General features: G+C 37.7%; 1 protein-coding gene across 2 annotated transcripts in view; it reads right to left on the bottom strand.

Moving 5' to 3' along the window:
- Positions 1-23,322, bottom strand: part of Uchl3 (ubiquitin C-terminal hydrolase L3) — a 43,440-nt gene extending 20,118 nt beyond the window's left edge. Inside the window, exons 1-6 of one of the 2 annotated variants that reach the window (XM_055609734.1) lie at positions 23,223-23,322; positions 23,111-23,122; positions 13,561-13,689; positions 9,583-9,739; positions 9,161-9,246; positions 7,583-7,630 (exon numbers count right to left, since the gene is read on the bottom strand). In XM_055609734.1, coding sequence (XP_055465709.1) covers positions 7,583-7,630; positions 9,161-9,246; positions 9,583-9,739; positions 13,561-13,689; positions 23,111-23,122; positions 23,223-23,264 — 474 coding nt within the window. In that variant the 5' untranslated portion in view covers positions 23,265-23,322. Of the gene's footprint in view, positions 1-7,582; positions 7,631-9,160; positions 9,247-9,582; positions 9,740-13,560; positions 13,690-21,331; positions 21,401-23,110; positions 23,123-23,222 lie in introns of those variants that run through there. The other variant, XM_055609735.1, reaches the window with a different exon arrangement.
- Positions 23,323-24,701: the final 1,379 nt, after the last annotated feature.

The following is a 24,701-nucleotide window of genomic DNA, read 5'->3' as shown; positions in this document are numbered from 1 at the left end:
GTTTTTTTAATCTATGAGTGTTCCTGGCTTAATCTATCCACCAGAAATACCGAGAGACACACTGTAAATGGTCTATCCTTAACCATATACACCTGTCTGTGACTATATACTTGAAATCAGAACCTTATCCAGCGATTAAGTAGACTTGCTTATAAGAGTCAACAATATCAGCCAGAGCAGATTACATATTTCAGTATACATATTTCATCACACATATTTCATTAAATTTGATTTATTTTGTGACTTAAATTCATTTCACAAACTTACTAAAGAACTTTGAAGAGTCATTAGCAAGGAAACATTTCCCTCTGTCAATCAAGAAAAAAAGCTTAAAAATAGAATTCAATATTCGTATTAAAATATGCTATTTACATGTATGAAATTGTCAAAAAATCAATTAAAAAGGGGAACATTTAAGAATTTAATATTAACATTGGCTATGCTCAAAGTCATTAGTGACTAAATAAAAGACTTCTGAAGAAAAAAACTATTTGCGATTCCTGTTTATAATACACAGCCTTTAGCAGCTCAAATCACTTGTTTAGTTGAATAAGTGAAGAAAAGACAATTACCCTATGGTCTGAAAACTTTAAGAATATCTATCCCTTTAACCCAGTGATCACACCTAAAAAAAAACTCTTTGAGAGAATCTGCAATGAACATTTGGATAAGAAATTATATTTAATAAAGTCTATTTTTATTTAAAAAAAACCTAAAAAGCTAAACATCAAAATTAAGAAACTAGAAAGTAAATTATGATTCACTGGAAAGTATGCAAAAATTATTTCTAAAAGAATTTTGAATAAGAAAATATTCATACTAAACTATAAATACGAAAAGAGGCCTTTCTTAACTGTTTGGATTATGCTAAAGGACTGGTTAATTATATTACTAAATGCTAAATGTATTTTTTGGTATACTTGCAATTTTGGTATGTTTACTTAAAAGAATAAAATCATATACTTTTTCTAAGTAAAAAAATTATTACTATAATTTACAGAAGTCCCTTGAAAATAATGTGAAAGTAGAGTCTGAAGGTGAAGAACACTTGGGTTTTTCTTTCTTGCCTTCATGACTTGTAGATTTTTTTTTTTTTTTTTTGCCATTATTACACTGCAGACTATTCATCAGCAATTAAAAATGCTAGTGCTATCAGAGTCATAGTGTCTAAACAAAATCTTTTAATCTGCCAGGTAATCTGGAAGATGCCCAGACTCTTTCATCTTTGAATCAGCTGCCAACATCCTGAAAGGACTTAGATTAGATACTTACAGTCCTTTCTAAATTAGGTAAATATGCTTATATCAATTATAGTCATTTCCTGTAAGTTAGTAACTCTTAGGATGTTTAACCACAGTCAGCACTGGGCCTCATATTGCTATAGCACATATGTAAAACAACACTTGTTGACAGAAACTTCGTTTAACTTAACCTCAGTAATTTTTCTAATAAGGCATTTTAAAGACAAAAGAATTAACAAAATCACTCAGGAGATGAAATTCAAGTACAACTAAAGAGCTATCGATTTACTATTTGTCACTCAGTACATTTTCCACGCAAGATAGGAAGACCATCACTTTAGTGTAAAGTCTAAAGTGGCTACACAATCAGTCTAACACCTTTCTAATGGGTTGTGTGGCCGGGCATGGGGGCACACACCTGTGATCCCAGCACTTGACTGCCAAGACTAGAAGTGGACCACGCAGCGAGACTGCCCAAGTTCAAGTTCTGGCTAAGCCTTGGGGACAGTAGCTGAACCTCACTGTGCGGCTGCTGCTTCATCTGTAAAGGGAGATAATACCTGTAATTTCTAAAGCTCCTATAGAAGCCAACAGCACATACTCTGAATCACTTCTCTATCATTGGCTTTTTTTTTCATTAATTAGTTAATTAATTTACTTTATGTAAAGGGAAATCAACCTGACAACACTTTTATTCTTACTATCTAGAATAGAATACAAAATGGTGATGTAGCAAGTGAAAAAAAATCAAAGGATAAAGAGACTCCTCTACTGAAAACTTAATGACTTGTATCTTTTTAAGTTTAGTTTTAAAAACAAAAGCAGTGCCTTTCAGTGAGTAAACAAAGCTAAGTGAAGTGGGACTATTGTCAATATTTCTGAATTAGCCAATGTCTGACAGACAATAATGGTGAGATAGTAAAAAACATCTACATAACAATTCCACTGTGGCAACAGACCACAGACAAGCCTCTGAACAGACCACTGAATATTAGTGGCTCAACTTAATGGATTTTCTCACTTAGTTTGCAAGTCTCAGAATACAATAATCTCCCCTGCTCCTCCATTCGCATAAAAATGTTCTGAGCATACAAATGATGCCATCGCTGCCTGTGACTGATTTCAGCGCGTGCTAGTAATGGCTGGTTCCTCTTCCTCAGTCTGGCTACTCCTTTAATACCTAAGTGACCCTGGAGTTTATTTTTGCCTCCCCACTATTGTCCCCTAAGAGTTTACAAGCTTCTATCCAAACACAAGAGATAAAGATACTTCTCATGATCTTTACACTTCTACACATAAGCTCAATACTTTTCCTAGATCAAAAACACTATATCCACTACAAAGGACATACAATTGCATGATCTAAACTCAATTCATAAAGCCAATTTGACAAACACTACACATAGCACCTCTAGTACCCCGACAACGCCTATGAAGTCCAAGCTTTCTTTGATTTGGCTTCATTCTCATGCCATTCAGATTAATTTTTCTCAGTGTCTAGTAAAATAACATCACCATCCATAGTCACTGACTGCCTGGTAGATGCCAGGCACTAGTCTAACGCAACTTTTGAGATTTACTCAGCAATCCTCGCAGTAATCTCGTAAGGGAGGTAGTATTCACTTTACATAATGAAAATATCTTGCCCAGACTAATAAGCAGAGGACTCAATATGAAAACCTACATCCTATGTTCCAACCTTTATATTGTTGCTTTTACTGAAGCCTGTTTCGGCTAGGCTTACACTGGAAATGCAAAGCATACTTGGCAAACAAGGTGCATATTCTCATAGGACCCACATTTTAGTAGGTGAGCAGAATGAAAAAATAAACAAAAAAAAGAAAAAGTTTGCCACAGACTATTTTAAAAGACCAGGAAGAAAAAGACATTATAGAAAATAAGAAAGGGAGATGATGAAAGAAGGCCTCCCTAAGAAACGACTTTTCAGGTGAGATCTGAACAATGAGGAAGGAGCCACACCACCTCAGCAACAGTAAGAGATATACCAGAAGGCTCCTGTGTTTACTAGGTTATGACAAGTCCAAATATGGTGTTAGGCTGAACATCATACTAAAACTGAAGTCCTATTACCAAATCTCTATTATTTGATATTGTCCTTGTTTGTTTGGTTGTTTGTTTGTTTGTTTGTTTATTTATTTATTTATTTTGCCAACTTGCCACAAGCTAGAAGTATCTGGAAAGAAAATTCAATTGAAAAACTGTCTCTATCTGCTGAGCTTGTAGTCAATCAAGCCTGTACAGTATATTATTAATTAATGACTAATGTGGGAGGCCCAGTCTACCATGGGTGGGGCTGTCACTGGGAAGGTGGTACTGGGATGCATAAGAAAGCAGACTGAGCAAGCCACAGGAAACAAACTAGTAAGAAGTGTTCAAAGTCTCTGCGTTAGTCCCTGTCTTACTCCTTCTCATGATTGACTTTAAGCTAGCTATAAGGTAAAATATATCCTTTTCTCCTTAGTCACTTTTGATCAGTGTCTTTATCACAGCAATGAAAGTAAACTAAAATAGACAGGTTATAGGATGGTATAAGATGGTCCTTATAAGGAAAAAGACAATATACCTTGTCATTCTCTCTTGCTCTCTCCTTCTCCCATCACTCCCTACACCTCCTTACATTCCCAAAATGCACACAAATGCTATCAGCAAGCCAGGGAGAGATGCCTGACAGCACCTTTATCTTGGAGTTCTAACATTCGAAACTGTGAGGGAAAAGTTTCTCTTGTTTAAGCCACTCAATTTTATTTTTGTGGCAGACCAAGCAAACTAATTTGGGTGGAAAGGACCTAGGTCTTCTGTAGGAACTAACAAAAACAGTTTTATAGAATATAAGCAGGACTAGAGATAATACATCAGACTTTTAAACCCAAGGGTAGCAAATTATTCTAAAACAAGATGAACAGAAGAAACTGTTCCTGGTAGAGGTTTCAGCTGGTTATTCAATGGATTTGAAATATGCAGTGTGGTCCTTTTTCTTTCAATGACAAGAAGTCATCAACAAATAATTACTTGGGGCTAGCAGTTAGATCTTCTTGAAATGTGCAAACCAACCCCCCAAAACAAGGAACTGAACCCATATAAAAAAGTCTACTGTGCCCTGGTTAAAATATTCACTGTAGAACTCCAAAAAACCTAAGATTTTGTCTTTTGGTATTATTTTAAAGACAGTGTTTTACTGTGATCCCTAGCAAGTCTGGAGCTTGCTATACAGAACAGGCTGAGTTAGACTTCTCAGAAATTCTACTGCTTCTGCCTCCCCTACGTGCTGTCAATCTGCACCGCATGCACTTAGATACCCACAGAGGCCAGAAGAGGGCATCAGCTGTGAGCTAGTAGATGCGGGTGCTTGGAGAACCCTTCTAGAAGAGCATTAAGTGCTATTAACTGTTCAGTCATACCCCTAGCCTGTGAGAAAAAGTTTCCATACTACTAAAGACATTTCTAACCTAATACTGAGAATAGTAAATATGTAATGAGCCTGTGTGTAAAGAACCGTTCTAAACAATTTGAAATGTGCAAATAAACAATCATTAATCCTAGGCCTAAAAGCTGAAACAAGAATAAAATTCCCTATCTCACAAGCTAAGGCGCTATCTATTTATAGGAGGCATTTTATATATCACTAAGGTAGAAACAATAGCAAGTAAATTATGACAACAGTTCAAACCGATCCTGATTCTAGAACTGTTAAAATGTAGGAAAATATCCATCACTGCTTGTTTAAATAGGGTTCACTAAACAGCCTAGGTGTGCCTGGAACTCACAATGTAAACTAGGTTACCTCAAACTGCTGATCCTTCTGCCTCAGTCTTTTAAGTGACAAAATTTTAAGCTTATACTACCATGTTTGGCTTAGAAATACACATTTTTAAACAGCTAAATAATTTGAAAATAAACAAGTGTGAAACACTGAAGTCACTTGAAAAAGTTCATAGAATAGGTAAAATACATCCGGGTTACATCCGCTTTATGTAGAGGATCACACTGAGACTGATTCTGAAGGTTACCTAGAGGTCAGAAATGCAGATACTGAGAAGATGAGTATTTTCAGAAATAGAAATTATAATAACAAATAACAGTAGACTAAAAGATTGATAGAGAGAAATGTTTTCAGAGAAATAGCAAAAGCAGCGAGGGCTAGGAGAGGCTTGAAGGCAGGCAGGTTAGGCTGAAATTAATGCAGAAGTGTGAGGAATGCCCCCCCAAACAACTTTTTTCAACCCAGTAAGTCTTAGAGCTATAATGCAGATAAACTATATAGCTCCAACAGTGATTTGCAACTGTGAGATATCAGAAAGCAGAAGTGATTAATTCTCCTGAGAGTAAGGCTTGAAAATGACCTCCATAAGCCAGGCATGATAGCACATGCCTTTAATCCCAGTGCTCAGAGAGGCAGAGGCAGGCAGACCTCTAAGAGTTCAAGGCCAGCCTGGTCTATAAAGTGAGTCCAGGACAGCCAAAGCAACACAGAGAAACCCTGTCTTGAAACTGTACCCTCCCCCGCAAGCTTCAGTCCTTCCACTCCTCTTCAAGAATCACTGCATTAAGAAAACAAAGTTGGGGCTGGGGAGATGGGTCAGTGGTTAAGAGTACTGTCTCCTCTTCCAACGGACCTGGGTTCAATTCCTAGTACACACATGGCTGCTCACAATTGTCTGTAATGCCAATTTCAAAGAATCTGAAATCTTCACGCTAATGTACATAAAATTAAATAAAAATTACAAATGATAAAAAAAAGAAAACAAAAAGTTTAAGTCACCAATTTATTTAATTTCAGAAAATGGAGCTAAAACTGTAGGAAAATGAAGGGAGAGAAAAGAAGGCAAAGATAATAACTTCAAACAAAAACAAGTGCATTCTAAAATGTCTAAATGATGACGTTTTACAGTGTCATTCCTGTGATGGCTAACTGGCATTCAGGATCACCAAGGATGATGAAGTTTCAGTCTGGACAAAAAGAGATGTGACTATCATTCAGACTGTAAAGCCATTACTTGGATCAAACTCCAGAAAGGACACAAAAGGCGACACCACAATGATAAATATTCTTGGAAGTGACTATGTATGAAATGTTTTATGTTTTGTTATAAGTAATTGCTACCTTAAAATAACTTTATACTGATCCTTATCACTAGTTTTAACGTAATCAACACTGCAAGTCAAGCTTCCTGAGGCTCACAAAGAACACTGTCAACAACAGGAGCACTGTCAAAGCTGCCCATTCCACACATCTACTGCAACCTGAGTACAAACCAGCAGTACACAACTTTCAGCGAAGAACCTGAGAGCAGCTTAGAGGGGTAATTACACAGACATCTAGTGTTTCAATTAGTCACACACCCACAGTCATACAGTTTGAAAGAAGAATAATTACGGCTATATGGCTATATTATAGTATCAACATATTTTAGCCTTAAAAAGAGTTAAGACTAACGTAAAATCAGTTTTATAATTATAAACATTTTCCAAGTATTTTCAAAGCCAATAGGCAAGATTATCCTACATGTGAAAATTTGACTTTTTCCTGTATATTAATATACATTAATTACATAAACAAATTTCTTTATGACATTTTCATAAGAGTACTTCATATAATGTACTTTTTAAAAACTCATACTCTATTTCATTGTCCTCTTTTGCCCCCACCCCTTCCACTGGCTCCCTTCTTCCAAAATAATCTTCCCCCTGAAAGGTATGATTTCAAGTTGCAAATGAAGAAAATGTACAATTTCCTGGTGCTGTAAACACTGGCTTTAATTAAATTCTATTCATTTTAACTGAATATTTTCTGACAAAGTTCCCACAAGAGTAAGGGCTTGAGGAAGGCAGAGAGAAGGAATGGATAAAAGAAGTCAGTAAATGGAGGCAACAGAAGGAGCAGAGACATGACCCTGCAGAACTCACTACCAGCATGAAGTTGGTGAAAATAATGGTGACCCAGAACAACGTCACTGAGCAATTCCATTTTTTCTGAAAGCTAGGCATGACAATGATGCCCAAAGATCATACAGGCTAACTACGTGGATGTAGAGAAGTCACAGACTCTGAGAGGGTTGAGAAGCAGGCCACCTGTTAGATAAAGAGCACACTATCTGCAACCTGTGAGAGGGCCAGCAAGCAAGCCAGACATTAATGCAGCAGCCGAGCAGCCTGGGCAAATGCTATCACTGATGGCTGCTGCTGTTGCATAAGCAAATTTTAAGGAAAACCAAAATACTTTGGAATATTTGGAAAAATCAAATACTTTCCCAAAGTCACAGTCCTACAATAGAAGGTCAAATTTATACACAGCAACATTTTTTAAAAGAAATGTGAAATACCTCAGTCTGACCTTCATGTGCACTGGTTTCATGAGTAACTCGAATAGCCTGTAATAAGAATATAAACTATTTACAAATAAAACAAAACAAAACAATGATATCCAACTTTTAGATGAAATAGTAACAAAGCTCAGTTTTTACCATATAAAATCCTGTAATAAGGCAGGAAACTGGAAGAACTTTAGGAGCAGTTTAGCATTAACCTTTCATAATTATATCTAGGTAAGCAATGAACTGCTGTCCTTTCTATCCACAGATCTCTTAAGCATTAGAAAACTGACCAGCTCATTTTTTTTCTAAGTTGCATAGTACAAGTAGAGGGTCACTTAGCTTCCTTAATCACTAGAGGCAACACTTACCACTTTATTCGCTTGAGACTGGAATAAAGTGAGCATCTCACAGAGAGAGACTGAAGAAGCCTAGCCCATCTGTCTCTCTAAGGTGCATGCTCCTGCAGCTCTGGCTGTATTTATGCTTCATGCATTTCAGTTGGCAATTTAAAAATGTGGTGCAAAAGGCATGCATTTATGAGAAGCTGAAGAATTCAGTTAGCTAAACGTAAAAGTGCTCCAATCATACCCACTATTATAAAAAATGCAGAGAAATGGGCATAATAGAAAATCAGGGGTAAAAGTATAGTTGCTATGTATAGCAATTTGGTGATAAGTAGTAAAGCCTTAAAGACATGCAAACTGATCAGCAATTTTTCTTCAAGGAGTTAATATGTTGATATAGTTAATGTACTTAATTATATGAAATTAAGAGTGGTTCTAAAACCTCAGACACAGTGTTATACATTTGCAATAATTTTTAGTAGTAAAAAAGAGAGGGAAAACTCCTAGATTCCAAACAGCATTTTACTGGTTAAACATACTATACAATGGAAAGCTACTCAGCCATTAGAATAATAATGTTAAATATATACTTACTGATGTTAATACGTTTGTGATAAGTGAAAAAAGCAAGTTATAAAACAGTATTACAGTGTGATCAAAATGTAAAAAATATTGTGTATATACATACATGTTCCCTATAAAAATATCATTGATAGCTATCTTTCACTGGCGGAACTACTGACAACAGTTAGGTTGTTAATTATACTTTTATTCAAAATAAGGATGTTGTATAAAATTTCCAGATTGTTTTTAAAGTTAAAGCAACTAAAATATTTTGGAACACTAAACAGTATAATATATGCACATCATATTGCTTCTAATTTCAAGAACTTATCACTATTGATATTATTAAAAGGTACAAGGCCTTTGAAAGAAAAATGATTTTTAAAAATAATAAATGTTTAAAACAGCTCATTTCAAACTTTATTAGAGGGTCCAGCTATTAATTTGCAAACTATATTTGTTTGTTCATTTTGTCCTGGACACAGAATTGTCAACTGAGCAACATTATAGATATTTCAGGTACAGTTACCTACAAAAATAAATAAATAACAAAAAACTTCTTATAGATATGACAAATGATGTTTCCCCAAACTATGGTTTCAAGACAAACCATTAAGCAGAACCTATAATCCCGTAAAACTGCCCATGGATGAGGTCAGGACAGAAAGAAGGTACTGACATCATAATTCTCCAGGTATTTGGCTCTTTCTTCAGGGCTCATTGACACAGACTCCTCCAGGAATTTTTTCAATGTTGATCCAGATTCTGAGAAAGTAAAAAAAAAAAAAAAAAAATGATCAAAAATTTATGTTTAATTACAGAAAAAAACTAACAGTAAAAAAACTAACAGTAAAAATAGCACAGTCTTTTTAGGTTGAAATCTTTTAACTGGTAAGAATCTAAAACTCTTGAGATAAATAATTAAGTCAAATGTTCTTTTGCTAAGCATATGCATCAACAAAATGAAAAAACGAGAAGGATTAGTATCTCGAGCATACACAGTCCTACAACCACGACTTCATAGCGAGAGTTAGAGTACCCCCTACTGTTCAATGAAGTTAGCACATTTGAAGGGAAAAGCTGAAACAGAAAATGATTTACCAAAGTGCATTTTGTCTTTGTTATTCGCAATGGCATGGATTAGTCCAATCGTCCCACAGGCATTGCTGATAGTTTGCTTCATAAAATATACTGATGATGTAACATCTTGTCCTTGAGATTTTATTTTTTCTTCCTCTTCTGTTCTGAACACTTCATACTATTAAGACAAAAAGTCAATAGTCCATACGCAAAAACCACATACTAAAAAAAACACTCAAGTTTGTAAAAGAAAGGGTATGAACCGCTGAGATTTAGATTAACATAAGAAAAGATTTAAAGGTATAATCTACCAGGCTGACAGAAGAGTGCAAAGAGTAACTGCTGGGAAAGATATGAGAAGGGCATTCTTGAATTACTTATTTTAGTCACTGCTTATTTTTGAAAGACAAGGGTCTCACTATTTCTCAGGCTGGTCTGGAACTCCTGAATTCCAATCATTCTCCTGCCTCGACCTTTCAAGTAGCATGGATTGCAGGCATATTCCATTGCACTTAGCTTCACACACCACTGTTAAAAGTAGTCATTGACACAACTACACTAGGCGAGATACAGTAATCTGTGTTAACACTTTTGATGTTTGCAACTTCTAACAAACAATTATTTTTACAACGGCTTTGTCTAAAATATAATCTTTATATGTACATGCAGGGATGGGAGTATAATTCCATAGTAGTGTTGGCCTAGTATGTATGAAGGCATAGGCTCAATCTCTAGCAACACATACATACAAACACACACACACTGAATACAACAAAAAATAAGTTCAGTATATCTATATATTTGGTTACAAACTAAGTGAGGAGAAAGGGAAGTAGAAAGATGAGTGTTTTTGTTAACTGAGCTTCTTACAATTTTGAGAATCTAGAAAGTGGAGGTAAGCCAACGACAGACCATAGCTAAACCTGCCCACTCCTGTTTTCATTAAATAAAATGTTATTGATATACTGATGTAGCTGTTTGTCTATACTTAAAAAGTTGAATAGTGCTTTGATGGCTATAGTAAAACCATTTTTTTTTTTTTAACCATTTGGTCCTTTACAGGAAAACTTCTGATACCCATAATGAAGACTACAAATGATACTTATAGAAAACCCAGAATTTAAAAGGTGCGTCTAGGGCCTGGAGAGATGGCTCAGGAGTTAAGAGCACCTCAAGGCCCACATGGTGGCTTACAAGTGGCTGTAACTCCAGTTGCAGAGGTTTGAAGGCCTTCTTCCTCGGGCACTGCACACACATGCATATAGGCAAAGCACTTATACAAAAAAAAAAAAAAAAGCTAAAAATAATAAAAAAGTACTTCTAAGAACAAATCTATGCTTAAAAGTAATTCTATGAATGTTAAGCAGTACCTTCAGAATGTGCCAATATTGAGTCATTCATTTAAAATGACTGATAAGGGGGCTGGAGAGATGCCTCAGTGATTAAAAGCACTGTCTGCTCTTCCAAAGGTCATGAGTTCAATTCCCGGCAACCACATGGCAGCTCACAATCATCTATATTGTGAACTGATTCCCTCTTCTGGCAGATGTAAATGGAGATAGAACACTCATATACATAAAATAAATTAAAGTAAAATGACTGATAAAAAAAGTTCAGTACATAAAGGTCTCAACATTAAAGTTTTGATGTAGTTCTACCATTTAGTTTTGTTGTTTAGCATTAATGCTGAAAAGCAAAAAGGACCTGACAACTTCTGAAGAGTCAATGTTAGGGGCAAGAGAAGCCTAAAGTGATACAAGGTATAAGAACAAACAAACAACTACCAAGCAAAGGGGAAAGACACTAAATGACCAAGTAAAAAAACAAAAATATCACAGAGAAACAACATTACTGACTTTATATAAGGAAATAAAATACCCAAGACAGTTCCATTGGTGTTAGTAAACTTAAGTATTTTCAACTCCATATTAAATTTCTAAATTAAGAGTCACAAGACTAAACATACTATATACCAGATGAGCTCTAAGTATCTGTAATACATCACTTTTGAGCTGAAACTGGATCTACCAAATTAAAAGATATCAAAAAGTGACAAGTGCCACTTATACAGTGCACATGTGTTAATGTGAATAACTTTTATAAATATAAATACTTTAAAATTGTGTGTGGAACAGGTTGGTATTTGCTGGCTGGTTATTTGGTTTTTGTTTTCAGTTTTCTAGTTTCTTTTTGTGGGCAAATAAAATTGTTTTCTTGCTAGCAAAAAGTCACTGGTTTTGACTAGGATTATATTCTCTTAAAATGCTGATGACTCACTAAAGGAAGAAGATAACACACCTAATTTATTTTTATATATACTATACTATATATATCATGATCTAATTTATTTTTTGCCAAAAAATGTAAATCTTGAAAATCACTAGTTTTAGAAATTTCCAACTCTAAACAACAGCTACTCTGGACTCACATGATGTCAGTGCATCTTGGGCTCATATTGTATCAGCAAAGAAAGGCCAACTCTGTCAGGAATGCTGACACATGCCTATAATGGCATCATTTGAGTCATGCTTGGTAACCCTGTCACAGGGCATCAAAAGGCCAAGTCAGGATTACAAAATAGAGGCCAACCTGGGACTACATACTGGGATCTATTTGGAAACAACAACAAAAGGCCTAAAATACAAACTTTTAAAAGCCCAAGCTGTAAACAAGTGACTTTTCTCTCTCTCTCTTTCTGTTATCTTAACAGCTCCTTACTTTTAGAGTTTGGAGACAGATCCCTATTGGCTTATTTAGTCATGTAAAAAGGTGAAAATAACACTGGGCTAAGCCAGTAAATTTTAAGATTTTTGTCTTAACACTCCTACAAATTTCATATTAAGCAAAGCCTCATCCCTAAATGTGTTTGATCTAATACTAGATAATTTAAGAGATTCCTAGGAGGCCAGGTATATAGAATACACTTTTATCCCACCACTCTGGAGGCAGAGGCAGGGAATCTCTATGAGTTTAAGGCTAGTCTGGCCTACACATTGAATTCTAAGTCAGCCAGGGCTACACACTGAGACACTGTTTCAGAAAAAGAAAGAAAGAAGGAAACAAAGAAAGAAAGAAGAAAAATTCCCTAACTAAATTTCTATGACTGTTACAAATATGGGGATAATAGTTTACTGAATAATTTGTTTTGTAGAAAAGTGCCAATGTTATTTATTCTCTAGGGCAACTAATTGATTCGTGGCACTAAGCAGTGACTCAGGAATTTCTAACACTCAGCAGCTGCATTCGGTGACATAGGCAGCAATGGGCCCCAGAGTTGCTCCCGTCAGAACATTCGCATCTCATTCTCCCACACTGCCACAGCACGTCTCCATTTCCACAAGGGCTGAGTTCACCCTACTATTCTAAGTTTAAAAATAAAGTCAGAGGATAAGGCTACAAGAAGTTTTAAAATGCACTTAACGTTCCAACTCCACTGAAATGCAGACCTGGATTTCAAAACAGACCTAAGATTAGCTATTTACCACACCCAATGCATTCTGTCAATTAAACTGTATCTGAGTTTAGCAATGTTCCCCAAATCTGTATTGGAAATAATAGAATCCATTCTATCGGTTTCCCTACTTCCTTAAAATAAACAAAGAAGTCCTGTTCTTATAAACATAATCAAAATAGCTTATATGACTTATAAGCTGACAACCTGATTCTTTCTTCGTGTTTTATAACAAATGTTTAAGGTGGTTCTACTTAAAATTTCAACTAAATATTCATGATAATGTGATGAAATGTTACATGAAAACAAAGCTGAGGCAAGCTAACTGTATCTTCTAAGAGAACACTGAAGGTAAGAGACCAACAGAGAGCTTTATTGGCAATCTATAATCTAAGTATCTTTTATATTAGTAAGACATTAAGATTTCCTTACTTCTTAGCTTGCTGATTAGATGCAACAAAGGCCTTATTTGTTTGAAAAAAGTATTCTTTTATTCAACATCAAAAACCTGCATTTATCATGAACGGCCTACCTTGCTTTCTAATTACCTTTTCTGTAATGGGGAAGAGAAGTAACACTGCACACACTGGTCTTGGAACCATGCTAAGAAGTTCAGGATCCATCCCGTACACATCGACAAACTGCCAGTTAGGATGCAGGCCTAATTGTTTGAGAAACTAGTAAAAGAAAAAGCAGTAAAATGTTAACTGGTAAGGGAAAGCCCAGAGTGTTAACAGAAAAATGATCAACAATGCCTTTACCATAAATCTTGTATATAAAAAGGACTGTGATCAAATAATACTAATGTTCAGTAAGAATGCAGAAAGCAACACCATCAAAGCATAGAATGCACCTATAAATACATATAATCTTTATTTGACAATATACCATAGCCCGAGAGGCGAAAAAACACAGCAAAGTAAAACCACAATGAATAGGGTAGGAAGAGAACAACTTATATCACATTAACAAACAGGTAAAACTCATAACACATGAAACACATCTGTTTTCAAAAAATATAATTTTGGTACTGAATATATTAGCCAGGACTTCACCAAATACAAGTCACCTTACGAACTTATTTCCAGCCTTTAATGCATCAATTAAGCAATGAATTATTATTTTGGTACATTAACAGTTTATCCTGATATCCAAAATAACATCTGGAGTTTAAAGACAAGATAGCTAAGCATTTTGTCAATAAGCAAAAAAGTAACACATGCAGGCAAAAACTTAATAGACAGACAGACAGACAGGCAGGCAGGTAAGACTCTCTGTTGGTTAAAGCACACAACATGTATTGCAGTCGCCTTTCTAGCAGGCTGCATGGCCTGCGACTACAGAAAGCAAGGCCCCTCACCATCCACCCTTCACCGTGTTACTACTCATCGTTTCAGGGGTTAGTAAAGCCCACAGGCATACCTGAAAATATTTCCCTTTCCCTTCTTCACTTCCTCCAAATTTACTGTTCTAGAATAGTCAATACTCAATTCTACCTAGAAACCAAAATGGGATTTTTTTTTTTTTTTAAGCTCAGTGTTACGGAAAGGAATTCTTACTTATCTTTTTCCTATTGCTACACCTGGGACTGCAGTCCTTTTTCCTAAGGACTACACCTGGCCAAACCACAGGCACTCAAGTTATATTGCTTGAACTAACATGAACACGCTTCAATAACCTTGTCATCTATATGTCCATGTTTCTTAAGCTTGTTTATGATGAACATTCAATGTATACTCCTTTTTTCTGCCAGTTAAAGAAGACTGGGACATTTAGCTCCTTATCTATAATCTGATGCCCATTAAATCAATTCTGCATATTACCATGATAAAACTGACATCTCTGAGGCAGGCAAGTGTAGAAAGCTAGCAAACCTGGGACTCTACTTGGTATGTGGGCTATTCACACAGCCCTCTTCTGATAATAAACTTGGCAGTCTGAGACCCTTACCTACATGTACTATGCACAAACCCCTTTATCTGCACAACACATCCTGCAACCTGTTAGCACACACAGCCAACTCCAAACAAAGAAAAGGCCAGCCCAGTCTGAACTGGTTTGGGGTACATGTGCAGTAAAGCAAACTGTGTACTTAAAGTGAACTTCCCTGGAGAATCCTCTATTTACTATATGGCCATGCATAATTGGGCATGGATATAGTTAAAATCAGATGTATTATGGGAAGAGATAAGTATAGTACAGAAATAATCATATAACTTAATATCTGTCAATCAAAATAGAGAACCACCCACGCTACAGCCCTAGTAGCCAAACTTTGCCTTCTTTTTAAGTTATAAAAGGAAATCACAAACAACGAGGGTCATTGAAGGGCTTCAATCATATGGCTCGCTGTCACCCTCAACAGTGCACCTGACCTATTCCAACATTTCACTTTAAATAAAAATATTCCTGCTGCGCTGCAAATCCCTGTGCACTTATTCAGTGATTTGAATAAGATGCCAAGAATCTGGAAATACCAGGCTGTACTCCAGCAAGTAACATTTCCAACTGTAAGCCCTGATCAGAGGACTTATATTTGTTAATTTTGATACTCATAAAACCATACTGTTATTATAAACTTACACAAAATGGCACATATGACCCAGTAATTCCATGTGTGTACAACAAAACAGAGACGCTGTAGCAAGAAAGCAACCTGGTCAAAACTGCTAAGAGAATTCAATATATTTTATGTCAGCAAAGCTTATGAAAATAAGCACCAAGAAGATCCAAGACCTAAAGGTGTAATGAGACTGAATAAAACCAAGGTAAGAACACAATGAACGATTAAAGTCATTAATTATAGTAAATAAATTATATAGTAAAAATTATATAAATTATGTAGTAAAAAAAATTATTAAACCTTAACAAGTGTCACAATTTACCTTAACTCTTTAATCCTATCACTAAATGTTATACCATAAAAATTCAATTAATATAAGTATATTCGTTATATTCTCTGGCTCCAGGTTTCCAGGAGTCACTCATTGGAAGCCATCACATAATACAAGGAATAAACAGTTAAAGAGTAGGTACAGCTGAGCCTGGTGGCAGACGCCATTAATCCCAGCACTTCAAAGGCAGAGGCAGGAGGATCTCTCTGAGTTCAAGGCCTAGCTGTTCTATGTAGTGAGTTCCAGGACAACAGGGATACACAGCAAGACCCTGTCTCAAAAACAACACAAAAAAGTAATCATGAAAATGCCCTCTTTCTATATAAAACAAACACCAATGCTGATTTAAAATACCTGAAAAAACTTAAAGATGTATTTTGTAATAGGTCAACTATAATTTTTTCAATAGTGTAAACCCGGCCTTTTAGTTTTACTTTCTTAATTTTTAAAAATGTGGTATTTTACTATGGTCAAGTTTAGTAGGTAAGTTAAAAAAAAATCTATAGATCTAGAACGCAGTTTTCTTAAATTTGCAAAACTAAGAGGAAACTCAAAATCACAGTCTTAAAATCTAAACTCAGGACAGTGGGGAGCTCAGGTGGTAAAGTGTGTGCTTCCCATGTAGTTTGAGAACTTTTCAATCCTCCAGAATCCATGTAAAAAGATGGGCTTGGTGACACAGCCTTATAATGCCGTATGGTCCAGTCACAAAATCGCTACCAGATAAAGCACATTCAAATCCAGGCACGGTGGCACCCAAGTATGATCCCAGCACTCAGGAGGCTGAGGCAGGAAGATCAACAGGGCAAGGCCAGCACTTTTAAACTAAAACTGCTTTCTCTGGTCTTTTCCCAAGCCTGGCCAGGGGGCAGTGGGGTTAGGGACTGAACCAGCAGGCAGGCTCCACCCAAGGGACAACACAGCTGTCTCTGGTGCAAGGATCTACTCAGGACAGCCTTTGCTCCTGCTAGTAACTGGTTCATTAATGACTGAAGCTATGACATAATTACATTTGTCCAGCAACTGCTTCATATCCCTGCCAGTGAGAGCACACTAGCAGTAACTGCTCTGCATGGAACCAGGGAAAGAAGTTAAATAAGAAATTCTATCTTAGTAACAAGCAAAATGATTTTAACAGACTGACTAAAACTAAGGCAAGATTAAATTTCCTTAAACATCAGAATAGGGAATCACTGAAAATATCTTATGTAGAAGTTAAAAAAGACAGTTACTTCACTGCAGGCTCAATATGGACTAAGTACAATTAGCAAAAGGAGCCACAGTGTGGGTTTCCTCGAGAATCAAAAGCCGTACCCGATAGCATCTCCAAGATGACACAGCAAGGAAGGCAGAAGGAGCACTAGCATCGGCCTGAGCAAAGGATAGGGGGCAATGCCTTTGGAAGACTGGAGGAAAGTGGTTCAGAGAACTATGAGGATGGAAAGTCACATTTCTTTTTCAGCTATATTAAGTTTGAGGTATTATAAGTATCCAGGTGGAACTATCAAAGCAGTTAAATACACACATTGGCACTATGGAGGAGAAGGAAGAGCTTAGGGGGATAGTGGGGTCATCTGCGTGATGACAAGTAGTATAAAAGCAACGTAACTAGAAGCATCATTAGGCAACTGTGCGCGGAAAAGAGTACTAATCTAGAAGGAGCAGTAGGAGCAGTATTAGCTCCTTTCTTGATGCTGTGATCAAACACATGACCACAAAACGTCTTAAAGAAAGAAGGGTTTACTTTTGGCTCACAGCCTGAGGCTGCGGTCCTTTGTGGCAGGGAAGACATGGCAGCAGGGGCATAAGGCAGCTGCTCACTCTGGGTACCGGCAGGAAGCAGAAGAATGCAGGCCATCTTTCTCTCTAAACTTTACAATATTTACTGTGCATGTACACGCATGCCACAGCAACCTCTGGAGGAGAGTCTGTGAAAGTTGGTGCTCTCCTTCTATCTTGTGGGTCCCGCGGAGCAGTCTCAGAGCTTCAGGCTTGATGGCAAGCACGTCTGCCTGCTGCACCACCTCACTCACCATTTTACGTTTTATTCAGGCCTAAACTGCAGGTCATGGAATGGTACTCACATTTTAGGTGGGTCTCCCCACCAAAATAAACCTAATCCTCAAAGTCCCTTAACACAGACAGACCCGCCAAGTTGACAATCAAGGTTAACCTCACAGAGGCAGTCCTGAGGATCTCCTCAGAAGGTAGAAGGGAGATGACCTATGAAGTAATTGGGAATTAGAAACACCAGAATTATCAGAAAAGTAAGAATTAAAAAAGCATTATATTTCAAGAAGGCTGCAGCAGGCTGCTCTTCCAATGCCACTAAAAGGCCAAGAGATATAATGACAGAAGAGTGGCCGTAGGTGTCGGGGAAGTGATCCCTAATAAACTGATAAAAGTTATTACTAGGAAATGGGGGAAGGGAAGCAAGTTAAGAATAAAGACGAAGGGGATGAGGGGTAGCAACAGTCTTGACAGATGATTGTTTGGTGAAAGTTTACAGAGCAGGGAAACACAAGTGTGGCAGAGGCTGTAGGAGACAGGGAATCAAGGTCTGTTGGTTTTTTTTTTGTTTGTTTGTTTGTTTGTTTCCAAAAGTAGAATCCTGTACAACAGAATTACTACATTATATTTGGTAATAATCTAGCAGATGGCCTCCAACTTTAAGGACTTAGATTAAATAGAACTATGTCAAGGTATGCATGTTTCCTTTAGGTATGAAACAAGAAAATACTACTTTCTCAATAACATCACAACTAAGATGTTTAAATAGGGAACCTCCCTAATAATTTTAGGGAGGTTCCCTATTTAAAAACTCATAATTTTTCTAAGTTACAACTCTATCCCCCCTCTCTCCATATGTGTGTGTGTATAGTAAGATGGCATATATATTATGTATATTATATAATTATATGTAACATGTATTTTATATAACACGAATATCTTATATATAATTGTATAATATATATCATATAATAATATATACAATATATACCATCATATATCATATAATAAATATATATAACATCTCATCAGTATATATTATATAATATATATATATTCGATCAATGGATGGATAAATGTAGATGGATGAATGGGTGGGTAGATGGATAGACGGAAGGACAGACAGACAGACAGACCATACTCAAATCACAAAAAAATTTGCATGGCAAGTCTAGTATACTCACAGGTGATATGGTTACCCAGATCATTAACTATATTTCTTTTAAAAACTATATTTCTTTTCATTTTTAATGTTCAGTTATTTGCAGCTTTCCATCAGCTATTTTTACCCATTTAAATATATATATGTAAATACAGTAGAGCTTAAATTCTTTTTTTTAAATGATTTTAAGTCCTATCTGTAGCATAATGAAACATCTTTAAAGCAGCTGACACTGTTTACCAGATGTGTGTATATATACATACATATGACACATATGACACACTGCTACTAGATGATGCCAGCAGTCAAAACTAACCTTCAGGCTGCAGAATATTCTTACATAACACCAGGCTTCATCACAGCGTAAAACACTACTTGCTCAAACTAAGAGTTAATAAGACCTGTAACTGCCAGATGGTGACACAGTGAAATCAAGATCAGGCTCTTCTTGTGATCCCATTAGGAGAAAGAAACAAGAAAAAACCAAGGGAGGACCAGGTGTGGGGCCTATAACCTACATGATGCAGGCTAAGGCATTCAAGGCCTGCTGGGATAATTCTCCAATCCCAAGTCAGTTAATCAAATGTCTACTCATTTTCTATCCTCAGTCTAGTACAGAACATGAACACTAAAGAAATATAAAAATTCTGGTTAAAGTTATTTCTATTTCTAACATGCTTACCCATTCTCTATATAAAAACACAGTATTTAATAACAACAACAAATGAAAACTGAGGCAGTCTCACTCTGTAGAGCAGGTTGTCTCAAACTCTTGATTCCCATGTGCCAGTCTCCCGGGTGCTAGAACCTAAAGTGTGTGCCACCATATACGGCTAGGGGAAAAAAAAGTTAACCAAGCCAGGGCACAGCACAGCAAAGACAGCACACAGTTGTCTCTGTCTAAGTCACTTCACAAAGGCCTCTTGTCACTATCCAGCCTACTTGGTTCTGACCTCAGCACCTGATCCAGTTTTTTATTGCACTTTTAACAATGGCTAATGGTTTATTTGCCTGGTTTTACTTTCTGCCTTCTCACTGCATTGAAAAACAAGAATAGTCTAATCACCAAAGTATAGCTAGTTCCTGTCCAGCAGTTGGTAATGCAAAAAGTGACCTCAAAATAGTATTTAATTAATGCATTTTATAATTTATCAAAGTTATCCAGGAATTAGGTTCCATATCAGCTGAACCACAGACTTTATAAATGTCCAGTTATATAAACTTTTTGTTTCCTTAAAACCATAAACAGTATCATTTTAAAGTTTATTTTAATCATTTGATAAGGCTAATGACACTGATTGGTTTTGAATGGTAAATCAGCTCTTCAATATAAGAAGTTGCTCTCGGTTATGTTCTTATGATTTTAAAACACATCTATTGTTGAAGGCTTTTATAGCCATATTCGCAAGAGACATTCGCAAGCCCACAGTTTTTCTTCTTATGGTTTACCTAGTTTGTACACCAGTGTAAATAAAACTGGCCATATCTCTGTTTCTTTATCTTTCTTTACTATTACTTCTCTCCATGATCATCTCAAGAAATGCTTTGTAAAAATCACCTGGGGAAACTGAACATTAATGCATAATAAAAATGTTTGCAAATTACGAAAAAGTAGAAAGTTCTTTAGCCCGAGAAAAAAACTCAACAAAATACCTATAACACTTTAGAATGAAAGTGTACATGCTTCCCCAACTAAGATCAGAAATAAGACACCTCAAATTCATATTTAAGATATTACAAAGTGTAGGGCTAGAGAGATGGCTCAGCGGTTAAGAGCATTGGCTGTTCTTCCAGAGGACCCAGGTTCAATTCCTAGGACCCACACGGCAGCTCACAACTGTCTGTAACTCCAGTTCCAGTGGATCTGACACCCCACACAGACATACATGCACATAAAATAATAGCTAAATCATTTTTAAAAGATATTACCAATTGCAATATGACAAGAAAAGAAAATAAAGGTATTTAGAATAGGAATAAGCATCTGACTGCAAAGATCACAACTGTCTGTATAGAAAATCCCCGAAGAACATTAAAAAAAGGGAGAGGCACAACACAAATATTTGAATAGGATGTGGGCATTTTTTAAATTATATTTCTATACACAGCAAAGAACTCAAAAATAAAAATTTAAAGCAGCACCCTAAATCATCAAATTTATAGGTATGTAACAAAATTTTCCAAGAGCTATGTGCTCAAACTATCAAACACTGATGAAAGAAATAAAAGGCCTAATTAAATGATGGGATATACCTCTTTCGGAGATTACAAGATCCAACGTAATAAAGACACATTCCTCAAAATACATCTATCCACTTGACACATTCACCACCAACTTTTTGTAGAAACTGACAAGGATTTTAAAATTTATCTGGGGGGGAAAGTAATTAGAAAAGCTTAGACCATTTTGAAAAGGTACAATGTAGGATTCATATTTGAGGACTTATAAAGCTACAATAATTAGGATGATAAAATGGAACAAAAGCTATTTACATAATTGGTAAGTTTCTATAGGTAAGTGTGTAAAAATAACTGGATTGAAGCTGAAATAAACACTTCTTTCTACGCACAGAAGATGCAAATTGTGATTTCTTCGAACTTAAGATTTTTACTCTCGACAACGAAAATAAAATGGGTTAGGAAAAGAGATGAGAACATTTCAAAGGGGTGAGAACAAAAGAAAGTTGTCCTCAGGAGAAGGTGCTGTGAACAGTAACATAACCGGTAAGGGTTTTAAACTTTGTACAGTTCACCTTACTAAAAAGATAAGGGTTGAGATAGTAACAAAAATACGTAACAAACCCAGATATGATGCAGGGAGTCAGGCCAGTGAGGAAAGGCTCTTGCCATCACCAAATATGAGGACCTACCCGAAGGAAGGCAAGAACTGAGTCTAGAAAGTTGTCATCTGATCTCCACAAGTACGTCACCCATCCACACAGAAAATAAAGGTAATAAATTTTTTTAAGAAACAAAGAATGTCACCTCTAACATAAAGCCTGTGTACAATTTGCTAAAAAGCTTTGAAAATCAAAAACCATTTACAAAAACAATAGCTGGGGGTGGGGAGCAGGTTTTAGACAGCGTCTCAGTCAGGGTTGGGCTGGAACTCAAAATCCTACCTTCAGCCTCCCGAATGCTGACATTCTGGGCATTTTTAAAGGTAGATGATAAATCTTTATCTTTTGGTGACAGGAGGGAAGAAGGAAAAAAAAGAAAGAAAACTATATAACAAACTAAGAGCACGGTCACTGGTGAACTAAATGTTGAAAGCAGAAAAAAAAATAGGTTAAGACAATACATACCGGTGCAAATTTTAAAAATACATAATATATAAGCCTTTTCTCCTAATTCGAGGGCTGAAAGGTATCCTCACTTGCCATCCCCAGTCCCAATCCTCACTGTTAAAAAAGAAACTTTAAGAGTATCAGGTGGCCAAGAATGACATGATAACCATTAAACCGGGCTTTGTGTGGTACAAAAGGCAAAGACAAGGTCCACTTTTTAAAGACAGGAAGAGAAAGGGGGCGTGGCAGGGAAGAGAAGCTACTTGATGGGGCAAGAGAAGATTACTGCAGGGTGTTTTCATTGTACGGGAGGTGGATGGAATTACCAAAACTGGGTGGGCAAGTTTACAAAGCCGGGAGTCAGGAGGTGTTGGCAAATTCAGTCACCTAGAAGGGACAGGGGCAGCGATCATGATGGAACCCACAGCAGCAAGGAGACAAACGAAGGGGGAAGAGGAGAGGGGACGGCAGGTGAGGGGCAACCAAACCTCAGACCCTGAGGCCCCGGGCAGCGCCGGTGACCCGGGGTCCGGCGGAGGGACAGAGGAAGCCGCACCGGCATCTCCCAGAGCCAGGTGGTGGCCCGAAAGGGGCGGAGCCGCCCGCAGCCGCAGACCGGGGTCCTCCCCGATGAGATCCCTGAATCCTTGGGGGGATGCAGAGGTTGAAGGCCAGCGGGGAGGGGAAGGCTGGCGGGGAAGGCAGAAAGGGCTCCGGGGTCCGGGGTGACGAGCACCGCACTCACCTGGTTGGTGACCTGAAACGAGACAGAAGAGGGTTTAGAGACGCGCGCGTGCGGGATGGCGCCGGCCTCCCGGCTCGCTCGGCCCCCGGCTGCGGCCCCCGGCCGCGCTCACCTCGGGATTGGCCTCCAGCGGCAGCCAGCGCTGACCCTCCATGACTGCTCCGCCGGCCGCGCTCTAGCTCTGACAGCCGCCGCTGCCGCCGCCGCCGCCGCCGCCGCTGCTTCCGCCCCCGCGCGCTCCGGCCCGCCCCGGCCAAACGCCGCCCCGCGGGGGGGACCAGCAGACGGAGGGCGCGACTCCAGAGGCTCTGAGCCTCGCCCCGCGGCGGGGAGGCCAAGAAGACAGTGTCCACACTGCAGACAGACGAACCGTGACAAATCGGAGCCACGTCCTATGTCACGAGGAAAACAGAGCCAGGATCCAACAGGGAGCCCCCCCCTCACACTTGGGCTCGCCCTAGTGAAGTGAGCACCCGAGTTCTACGCACGCGCCCCGCGCTGGCCTGGGCCGCGTGCTTGCAGGCTCCATCACCTTATTGCAATGCCAAGCAGAAGCTCTAGGGTGCGCGTCCCGGATTCCTTCTCTGTGAGGGTGGGCCGGCTTTGCTGGCCAAGAGAAGGCAGCCAAGCTGGAGGTTAACTCCTTGGTCCTCTGGCTTCTTTGTGAGGAGACTGAAATGATTTGTTGGCCTCATCTGTTATTGCACGGCCGGAGAAACAGGTCATAGGCAGATGACTGATGGAGGTGATAGGTAGATGCTCAGTTCTGCTTGAGAAACAATATGGAGCCACTACGCAGATGAATCAGACATTGTACTAAGCGACGGCACAAACTAAAGGACTCAAGCAGCATTTTGAATGTCCCTTCTTCATCACACTAAATTCAAGGATGCTAGATGTAATTAAAGTTTTAGTTTTCTTCACATTTTCGGGGTTCAACTCAATGGCAGGCGCATAGTAGATTCTCAAAAAGACTAATTTGAGGAATGATGCTGAAGACGCAATTGAGTGGTAATCTAGCATGCTTGAGGCCCTGGATCCAATCTCAATTATCACAAAGCATGATCATGTATGTAGAAATATTATCAGTTATGTAGGGAAATGCAGAAGAGAAAAGTTGACACAATTAAGGTACATTTATTAGACAGAGGCATATGCAAATTACAAAGATAGGATTACAAGGAGCAATCCTTTTGGTATGTAGGAATCAAGAGTCATGACTCCAGAATTTTGACCTGACATATTACTTACTATTCTGTATCCATGAGAGGGAATTCAGGGATAGACTAGTTAAGAAGTAGGGAAAATATGATTATACTGAGATTTCCTTTCTTGGGGAATTTCCAACTCTCCCACACATGTTCTGGCTATTATTTTTATAACTCAATGACTTTTCCAATCCTTTGACTCCTTCTATCTATCTGAAGGCTTGCTGCCATATCTGTCCGACATCGTGACTCGGTAAATCTGGCAATGTCTGGCTCATGATCGATCAGTAGTTGCAATTCTATGGTCTTTTATGGTGGCAGCTTTGGTTTCTTAAAAAAAAAAAAAACAGTGATGTTGACAATACATTTTTTTTTTTTTTTTT

The sequence above is a fragment of the Psammomys obesus genome, unplaced genomic scaffold, assembly GCF_907164565.1.
Source record: "Psammomys obesus unplaced genomic scaffold, mPsaObe1.curated_primary_1811, whole genome shotgun sequence".
NCBI lineage: Eukaryota > Metazoa > Chordata > Mammalia > Rodentia > Muridae > Psammomys > Psammomys obesus.
Note: the sequence above shows the minus strand (reverse complement) of the source record. Positions and strands in the feature narration are given on the sequence as shown.